The sequence below is a fragment of the Apaloderma vittatum genome, unplaced genomic scaffold (genome assembly GCF_000703405.1).
Source record: "Apaloderma vittatum isolate BGI_N311 unplaced genomic scaffold, ASM70340v1 scaffold26544, whole genome shotgun sequence".
In the NCBI taxonomy this organism is placed as follows: Eukaryota; Metazoa; Chordata; class Aves; order Trogoniformes; family Trogonidae; genus Apaloderma; species Apaloderma vittatum.
In genome coordinates, this window is record NW_009712518.1 from 14,235 (window position 1) to 23,661 (window position 9,427).

The following is a 9,427-nucleotide window of genomic DNA, read 5'->3' on the forward strand; positions in this document are numbered from 1 at the left end:
AGAAGAGTGTTAATCTTCATGAAAATTACACCAATTTTGACTATCAAGAAAGTTTCTCATCATCTCTGAAATTTTATTTCAGATTCCATTCACATTTTTACTTTCTACGTTGTATTACAAAGTTGGAGAGAAGCTGATAACCTGAAGAGCTACTCTTGCAAAAACTACAAGTATACAGTAGCATTTTAAATTATAAAACAATACCACCCCTGTTTATATAAACATGTCTCTCTCCATCCTACCTTTACGTATACATTTCCAACTAGATGATCTCCAAGGTTATCACAAACATTCATCTCTTCAACTTCACCATATTTTTCTTCCATTTCTGTGAAGACCTCCTAAGCACAAAGCAACCATTAGAAATTTGCAGTACGTTAGTTATAAAAATAGAAGCATTTCATTTAGCTGTCAGTGAGAACAGAAGACCTTCCTTAAAAAAAGCAAAGCAAAACTCCCCTCCTCCCCACTTTGTTTAACATTTCTGATTTTAAAAGTAGTATTTGCTTGGCCTACACTGTGTCCATCTACGTACAGCACTATCAGGACAGAATAAAAAGCTACAGAAAACATTACAGATATAATATTTTCAGAATACATAAGAAGCACTGAAAACACTACATATAAGCCTTAATGCTACAGTTCTGATTAATTTGATTCTACACAAACAATTAAGTGTATTTTAAATTTGCAGAAAAGCAGGGGATCAGGGAATCACAAAGCTACACTGTTTAAATTGCTGATTTTCAAACAAAGTCTACTACGAACAGTAAAGTTAAAGCCAGACTAAACAAAGGTAATACCAGGAAATACTTTGCACTGAAGGTTTTAGGTTTTATTCAAACACCTAAAGAAACAAGCACTTTCTCTGAATCCATCTAATTCATCTGTGTCGACAAATTCCTTTAATGCCTCTGCACAACCTTTACATACCTCAAAGAATTCATCATAATGTTCCTGCATCTCAACATCGCTCACAGCACCTGTAAAAATCAAGAGTCATATCGATTAGAACCTATAAATCAGGAAGAAGAGATTTTGATCATACTACAAAACAATCTAGAGAGGCCGTCTGGAGCACAAAAGACACCATATAGCATGGAGCTAACTAATACGAATATTAAAAATAAGTATATGTGAAGATCTTTGAGTTCCCAAAGTATATGTCAAAACATTACATTGACATTATCAAATCAAAACAAGCCAAACTTTTATGCTACAAATTTAAAGGAAGGGGAACAGAATTACTTTGAAATATCACTTTAGTTTAATTTACAGTCCCACCCTCTACCTACCAATAATTTTACCTAAACAGAAGGCAAGTGCTTTGCTACATTTGAATATTTTAAAACATGATTACAATTTAGTGTTCCTCTTTCTAAAGGCAGAATTTTATTTTAATATGTTCACCTCTCCAGCATATTATACATTAGAATGTGAGAGTTTGCAAGGTAACATAGCCCAGAATTTTATTTTTAAATTTGCTCAATAGTTACTGAAATGACACAATTTTCCCAGTGCCCTCAAAGAAGAGTACCATAATGCTTTGCAACAGAGAGCAACTTTCTGGTTTAACTCTGAATGTCACTTAATTTTTCTGTAGTCCTGCAGAGCACCTTTTAGTGCAAGACAAGCCAGCCACATATTCAGGTTAGACTATTTTCATGCTCCAAGCTGGACTTTACAAATAAGCACTGCTTGCCTGCTGCTATAAAAAACCATAAGTTTGGCTGATTTTTCAAAGCATTAAGAATATAAAAATTAATTTCCTTTATTTCTTCCAGTCTACAGCATTTTAAATTACATTAAGCTGTACACATTAAAGCCTGATGTATAATCTCTTCAGTAGTGGAGTGGTTTATTAAGATGTAGTGGAGCAGTTTTAAAATGAACCCTCAATTTTATGCTACAAAAATATTCTAGCCTTTAAATTACACACACTACGGGTTCTACTTCACAGAATGTGAAAGAGAAGGAACTGAGCCAAGAAAGCTGAGTTTGTTCACTTTAGGCTGCTATGAAGAGAGAGATGCTTTGGGCTCAGTCATTTTTGGCTAATATCACCATTTGGACGAACTGTACATTTTTCTTCAAAGGCTATAATATTACCCAGCCACACTCTCTGGAACTGTTATCGCTTCTACCCAGCTCACCTTCTGAAAAATGCTAAGGGGCATTTGTCTTATAGTTTAGGCTAACAGTATTTCTGCATTTGAAACATGTCTGCTCTTAAGAACCTTCTTCTCCACCACTTCCCCATGGTTATATAGCAAATTGAGGAATATCAAACATTAAACCAGTATTTCTAGATGGTTTAATACTTAACTATATTCCCAAGGTTCTGCCAACACCACTGATAACAGCTTACTAGTAACTATGGGGGTTTTTTTAAAATATTTTTATTTTAAAGGTATCAGACAGGGGCTCTGTGAGCCACACTGAGAACAACTACTTTTTGCCAGAGGGACAAATGCTAAAAAACTTATAAGGAGATTCCACTGTCAAATTAAGAAATCATAAGCAACAGTTAGTTAATGACTACTTGAATATCCTTCTAAAGTGGGAAGCATACATATGCACAGGCTTCACAAACATTCATATTCCAGGGCTACCGGTATCTGAACCGGGAGAAGCCCAAATACTAATTAAAATACTCAAGAAAACTGTTGCTGTTCAAAACTAAGGTTAATCCTCTACGACGGCAATAGAAAGGAAGACAGTTAAGCAACAACAATAGAAGCATTAAATAGCTACCGAGTTATCCGTTATGAAATACATGCAGTACTTAAGTAGGGACAAATATTGAAAAAACAGGGAGCTGGGAGTTTCAGCAAATCTACTGACAACGGAGCTCCAGCTCTACCCCTGAAGGTACAGTCGGGCTCTGCTAAAGAGCTACCCCTTGTCAAGAAAAACTGGAATTGGATACCAGCATTTAGAAGGCTAGAGAATCTGCTCCAGACTCTTGCAGATGTACAATCTAAACAGCTCCACAGACCAAACTGCTGTAGCTCTGTGCAAATTAGTTACCAGCGCATTGAGAATTTAGGGACGCAGTGGAAATACCCAAGTGTACATCATTTTGGGGTTTTTTTGGTTTACTGAAACAGCATTAATAACTAAGTATCCGCAGCAAGAAAGCCTACAAACCAATAAGAATTGTTTAAGCATCTAGACATAACTTGGAAAGCTCATTATGTATCTAGCTTGATTGTGTGACAAAACACTCAAATTACTTAATTGGATCATTATTACTTTTAGAAGCAGAAGAGACAGTGTTGACTTTTAAGTTAGTGGCTAATTTCACAAAGCACATGTAATCGAATGCTGGTAACTAATCTGAACTAGTCTATAATCCAACAGTCAAAAAAAAAAAAGAATAGCCAAACAAAGCTTTATTACCACACAGTCAATATTCACTTCAACAAGAAATATTAGTTAGAAAATAACACCGATCCTTTTTGGTTCTAAAACTTTTTTCTTTTTTAAAATCTTATTCTAATATTGATGATTCAAATCACAGCAAAATATCAGTAATTGCAGATCAACAGTCCTGGTAATTTAACTTCTGCCAGTCTCACGGTAGGTGTGTTTTCTTATGCCCATTCCTACCTCATGAGGAGTCATTAAATTAGTTCATGACCATACCCAAATGCCTTCCCCTCCTCCACAGTACTTTTAAAGACAGATTTTCCTAGGTAAATACAAAACTTGGTTGTGGAATTTGAATTTTCAAAGCATGGAAAGAATTTTAAGCATGCACCTATCCAAAAAGGACAGCTGTCAGATGGGAAGTACCAGTCAGTCAAAGTGTATTCTTCCAAAGCAGACTGAATGGAAGCTGCTTTAGCCTAGGACAAATCTCTGCATGCAGCCTGAGAGGTTTCAAATCAAGTTCTCTTAATATTTACAGAGCAGGACATTTCTTCTGGAGGAAGTCAACGGGTCATTGTCCTGCTCTTTTAGACAGTGGGACCTAATGGATAGGACAAAACATATAGAAAAAAAGCATTCCTAGGATGCAGGCAACTGGCAGGTGGAGGGGGGAAAGCAGTGCAACCATGACCGCTTTATAGGGGAAGTACGATTTCAACCCTTTTTGAGTTAACAAACAGCACTCAGATTCCCCTCTCAGTTTTGGGAGTAGGGAGGAAGGTGAGTGGGACTAAAAAAAGTTTTTGGGTGTTGATTTTTTGGTGTTTGTTTTGGAAACATTTCATGACACGTGGTCAGTTTGATCTGTTAAACTAAAATGGCAGACCAGCTTAAGTCGACACTGAGCTCTGACAATCAAGCCCAGGGAACCAGTGAAGGAACTTGTATGAACTTACAGCGCAAACCGTCAGCAGACTGGGAAGAGTTTTGAGGGTTACGGTAAATGTTCAAGAGGGCAATGGTCTGAAATACAAAACGCAACAACTTTATATTATGGAAAATAATTTTAACAAGAAACCGGTTTCCTTTAGGGTCGCTTTAGTCGAGTCTGTGCTGAAAGAGAGGTGGTTATTCTCTCCCCAAAAGGAGAACGTTCACTTAGCTGGTGACCTTTCTGAATCAACCTAACACTGTAAAGTAATAGAGATCTCATGATACTCCATTATTGTATTTTTAAAATTTTATTCACCGATATTACTCTAGAGGGGTTTTGCATGATTTCAGGCAGATATGTAATAGATGGCATCCAAACACAGTATTCAAATTACAAGCATAATAATTCGTTTGAATTTGGTTTTACTGAAAGGTTTCCTAATAGCAAAATCCCAGAGAAGAAGTAATACAATAATTACAGCATCACATGAAATCTCCATTTTCCTAAAAAAGTTAAGATGAAAGAAAACCCAGTTTGGGGACACTTACCGTACATCATATATATACCTATTTTTTAATATTTTTTTTATGAAATCAAGAATTTGAGAAATGTCTGCAGTTTAACCCTTTTAAAAAGAATGCAGTGTAACTAAGCAATCAAGTTTCACTGTGCAGTGTAAAAGAAAATCTGCATGAAGGCCAATTTATGCAGTCAGTTCTGCATTCTGAATTGCACACATTCGACAAGTTCTTGATCTGTGCGCAAGAAGAGTTCCATCACTTGTCCTGTTTGCAACAGCTTTATGTCAGCAGCTCAGAAGCCAACATTATTTTCTCATAATTAGGAGTGGGCTCTTTAACACCATTCTTTAAAAAAATTTCTCCAACTGTGGGACTTACAGTGTGAGCCGTCAGCCGTCTGTGCACTGTTTTGGGGGTTACGATAGATGTTTTGAATCAAGATGGTCTGCGGGGAAAAAAAATAAAAAGGGGAATTCTACTGGCTGCTGTGCATATAATAGACAATTGCAAAGAGACAACTTGCTTGCAAACAGCTAAAAGTAATATTTTATTCTTAAAGACTTCCTTTTGTATTTGCAGAGTATCTTCCAAAATTGCATCCAGACCATCATATTATGAAAACAGTTTGAATTAACCACCAAGAAAGAGCTGCATTTGTCTCAACGGCTATCCTCAAAATGGGAGTTGTGAGGCACAGTGACCTAAAACATCAAACTACATGGTATTATGGAGATGCCTAGCTTTCAAGACCAGATTCATTATTGTAAGACTGGGGGGAAGGGGGGGAATAAAAAAAAAATAAGTGTTATGCGCACAGCATATAATACATAACGCCACAGAGTCTAAAACATTACACCAGACAGAAAGGTTTTTCGGCAAGAGCTACATCTCATTTTGTGCATCTGGAATTTCTTGGTGGAATTTCTGTTTAAATAATATAATAGCATCATAGGTTCACATGTTTCCGATCCTTCAAATAAGGACAATATCCTTTTAGCCCTTCTGCTTTTTACTTGAAGAATTAGCCCAGGCAGACTTGAAACCTTACATTTGTACCGTTCTTCTTAAAATCAAGTTGTCTGAAAAAACAAACCATGTTTAAGTTAGTAAACTAATATTACAAAAAAATTCCAAACGTCCATATCACTGTAAGTAGCTCAAAAATTGAAATTTGATTACTTAAAACACAAGCTCAATGTTAGTTAGTATGAATCGCAATCCCCAAATAATTTTACCTTACACATTATTATTAGTCACAGTAAGAATTCAGAGCTTAAAGAAGCCACAGGACCAGCAATGTCATACCTACATATGCTGCCCACTTAACATGTAAAAAAAATAAATAAATCTGTAACACTGCATTTTAAAATCACAGACTCGTTTTACAACGGGCATAGTCACACCAAACGAAACTTTGTGCTTCTGTGGCCCAGGTTTAAAATAATTATGTTTTATCCTACAATCTGAGAGAGCCAGAAACATCATATAGTTACAGTGTTTCTGCTGATTGGTGGTAATTTGATCACCCTGGATTGTGCGACCTTTCCTAACACAGCTCTTCTATAAAGTAGCTGCACCAGCAATAGCAACACAAGATAAAAATATTGTGCCAGTAACTTCTCGTTACGAAAGCATCTGTTCTTCTATTTTCTATCACAGCTGATTATCAATTTGCATACAAATAAAGATTTCTGTAGCAAACCCTACACATCTGCCAGGTACGTCAGAGATGTTACAATACAGCACATCTGCCAGTGGCGATGCTGTGGCAGTCCCAGACATCACTGGATGAATCTAACGTGGCCTGATGACCCACTTCAGCTGGCATTTGCTAACTGCAGTTTCTAAAGCCAAGCTAAAGGCTCCACTGCCAGAGGAATACATTGTTACATGTGATGCTTTTGGTAAAAAAAATAAAAATAAATAATTTGCAGTTACTGGGTTGTTCGTTTTAAACTTAAAAGACAACTACTGTGGAAATTCTCCAATTTAGAAATATTTTCTGGTAGACAATGACCTTTTAAATTCAGGTCTCAAAATAACCAATTGCATTTCAGCATGCTCTCCATGCAGGTCAGCAACATGGAGTACTTTTGAAAATGGACAATATTTTTTTGAGCTACAATAATTATATTAAAACTATTAAGTGGAATTTAGAAGTGGAAATCTAGAAGTGGAAAACTGTTGTAGATGAAGTACCAGCAACGGCCCCTATCAATCAGACAATCTCCTCTAGAACTCCCCTTGCCCACTCACACACTCATGAAGCTTAATTTCACGAGCACCGTCACTCAGAACTCATCAAATGGATTGCATGTGCCTCCCTAATTCCCTCCATACCAACATGAGACCACCATTCCCATTAATACTGCTCCAGGTCAGCTAAAATGAACTTGCAGGACTCCACCACTACGTAAACTTTACCTTTGTTGGTAAAACTCCTGGTAACGCAACAATTTTCACAGCCGTTACTTGTCATATGCAGTATTCCCAAAGAAATCTATTTACCTGTATACCTTGACAATCAGCAGTGATAGAAAGAGGCAAAGCATAGAGTTCTCCAGGAACATAATTTCTGAAAGCTATGGGGCTCATTTTATTAATAAAAACACTATTAGCCACTGCACCTTATTTATTTTTTTCCTCTCTTTCTGGAAGACATGCAGTCACATATCATGTCTCTAAGAATATTCACACAGCTAAAGACTAAATAATCTGTGAAGTCACTGATGTATGCACCCTCAGCAACCAGGCAAGTTTTCAAGAAACAGGTCTTTCACATTCAAAGTAAGTTACTCTTATGAGCCTGGGTCAGAGAGTAGAATTTAATGATAGACAAGTCGCTTTTATTTATTCATCAGTTTTATTATATTCTATGCACAAAACACATTCACACCTGACATAGGTGGAACACATTGCCACTGTCTGCGACTGAAAAAATCTGGGACGGTTTAAGTGCCTGAACACCACTGAGAAGGCACACTCACCTGAAAGTTAGCACTGGTTGGTCTCTACTACAGGCAAGCTTACAACAGCATCGCTTCCTGCAGCCATTAAGGGTGACAGGAGATAATTAGAAATGCTGGGAGAAGTAAATGGAATACCCCCAAAAGAGCAAAAACCCATATAAACTGGGGCCAAAAGTGAACTAGTTAATCTGGAGCTCAGTAATCATTCACGTGTGTCTGAAAAATCTATGTTTTAAAGAAGCAGGAATCTATTTCCGTAAGAAAGAGAAAACAAAAGGAAAACAAACCTGGCTAAATGTTGGTTTGTTGTGCAACCGAGAACATCTGTCTCCATGACGACAAGCTCCAATTTTGAAATAAAATGAACAGTTGACTCTGCAAGTAAAAAAGCCAAAGTAGTTATATATTGGAATAGAAAACATTACTACGTAATTCCTATGAAACATATGCCCTAATTGTTTTATACTGATATGGAGAAGTAACATAGAAAAAAAAAAATCAAAATTGTATAGGAAAATACTAAAGCAAACCTGTCAATACTGATTTCTCTTTACTCCTAACTTATAGCAAGTCATCCGACCATTTTCACCTGCTACTCAAACCTAAAATGTGTTCATGACACCACTACAAACAGAAGTGATTGCTACTGGTTTACCCTTCCAGTTCTCCATTCTTGTCTTTATATCAGTTTTACTGAGTGATGGGACAGGAAATAATGGGGGTGGGAAAAAAAAAAAAAGGGGGCTGAAAAGTTACACTATGAGCTATACCGTCATGTCTTAGCTCATGCAACCCCCTAGTCTAGGCAATACAACCTGCTTTAAGGCTGATACAGTTGCACCTACCTAATATTTTATAAACCACCTTCTTAAGGGTATTCTAAAGGTAAGTCAGGCAGCTGCCAACGCAGTATTTGAAATAATTCAGGTAAGAGAAAAAAAAATCACATTACAGAGAGAATACACATAAGCAAAAATTCATTTATTTAAGCCATTTCCACGAATGTAGTTAATAATTGTAAAAGGAAGCATTTAATATGTTTTAAACCACAAGCTTTTCTTGCATTACCTATAACACCATGACACTTTCAAAACTATGCTGGTTTAGGAATGCCAATAAAACTCTCACACGTAAGTGCAATTCACATGGAATGATGAAAGAAAACCATAAGGATTTTAGTTACCTTGACCAGGACAACTGAATGCAAAATTCTGAAGGGCAAGAAAACTATTATGAGCTATATATGGGCAAGTGAAATATAAGAATTACCCTGGAAGAATGATCATTATTTGCATGTTCATAGTTAACACCAATTACCTCCGCAATCCTGTGTAACCAACACCAGTTCACAGAGAGGAGATATCTTAAAAGTATTAAAGCATATCTGATGTCTAGCAAAACATTCTACTGTAAATTGTAACATGCTTACTCTTAATTACGTTTTTTGAAAATATATACTTATCGTTACAATATACTTACTGTCTTTTCTCTACCCTGAAACAAGAAAAACACCTAACTATAAAATTTCCAATAGTTCCTCCAACTTCAATGCTTTACGGAGAGTTCTGCTTGCTTTTTAATAGAGTAAGACCAGTACACGGATTTCATGCCTGCTGCACTGGCATGCA

The 9,427-nt window shown here is 36.5% G+C and overlaps 1 protein-coding gene across 3 annotated transcripts in view; it reads right to left on the minus strand.

The window, feature by feature from the left end:
• The window catches only part of LOC104272910 (splicing factor U2AF 35 kDa subunit), a 12,756-nt gene extending 4,579 nt beyond the window's left edge, over positions 1-8,177 (minus strand). The window contains exons 1-6 of one of the 3 annotated variants that reach the window (XM_009868025.1): positions 8,087-8,133; positions 7,818-7,874; positions 5,879-5,909; positions 5,209-5,275; positions 934-983; positions 243-341 (exon numbers count right to left, since the gene is read on the minus strand). In XM_009868025.1, coding sequence (XP_009866327.1) covers positions 243-341; positions 934-983; positions 5,209-5,275; positions 5,879-5,909; positions 7,818-7,874; positions 8,087-8,133 — 351 coding nt within the window. Of the gene's footprint in view, positions 1-242; positions 342-933; positions 984-4,331; positions 4,399-5,208; positions 5,276-5,878; positions 5,910-7,817; positions 7,875-8,086 lie in introns of all 3 variants that reach the window. The other 2 variants (XM_009868028.1, XM_009868027.1) reach the window with 2 other exon arrangements.
• Positions 8,178-9,427: the final 1,250 nt, after the last annotated feature.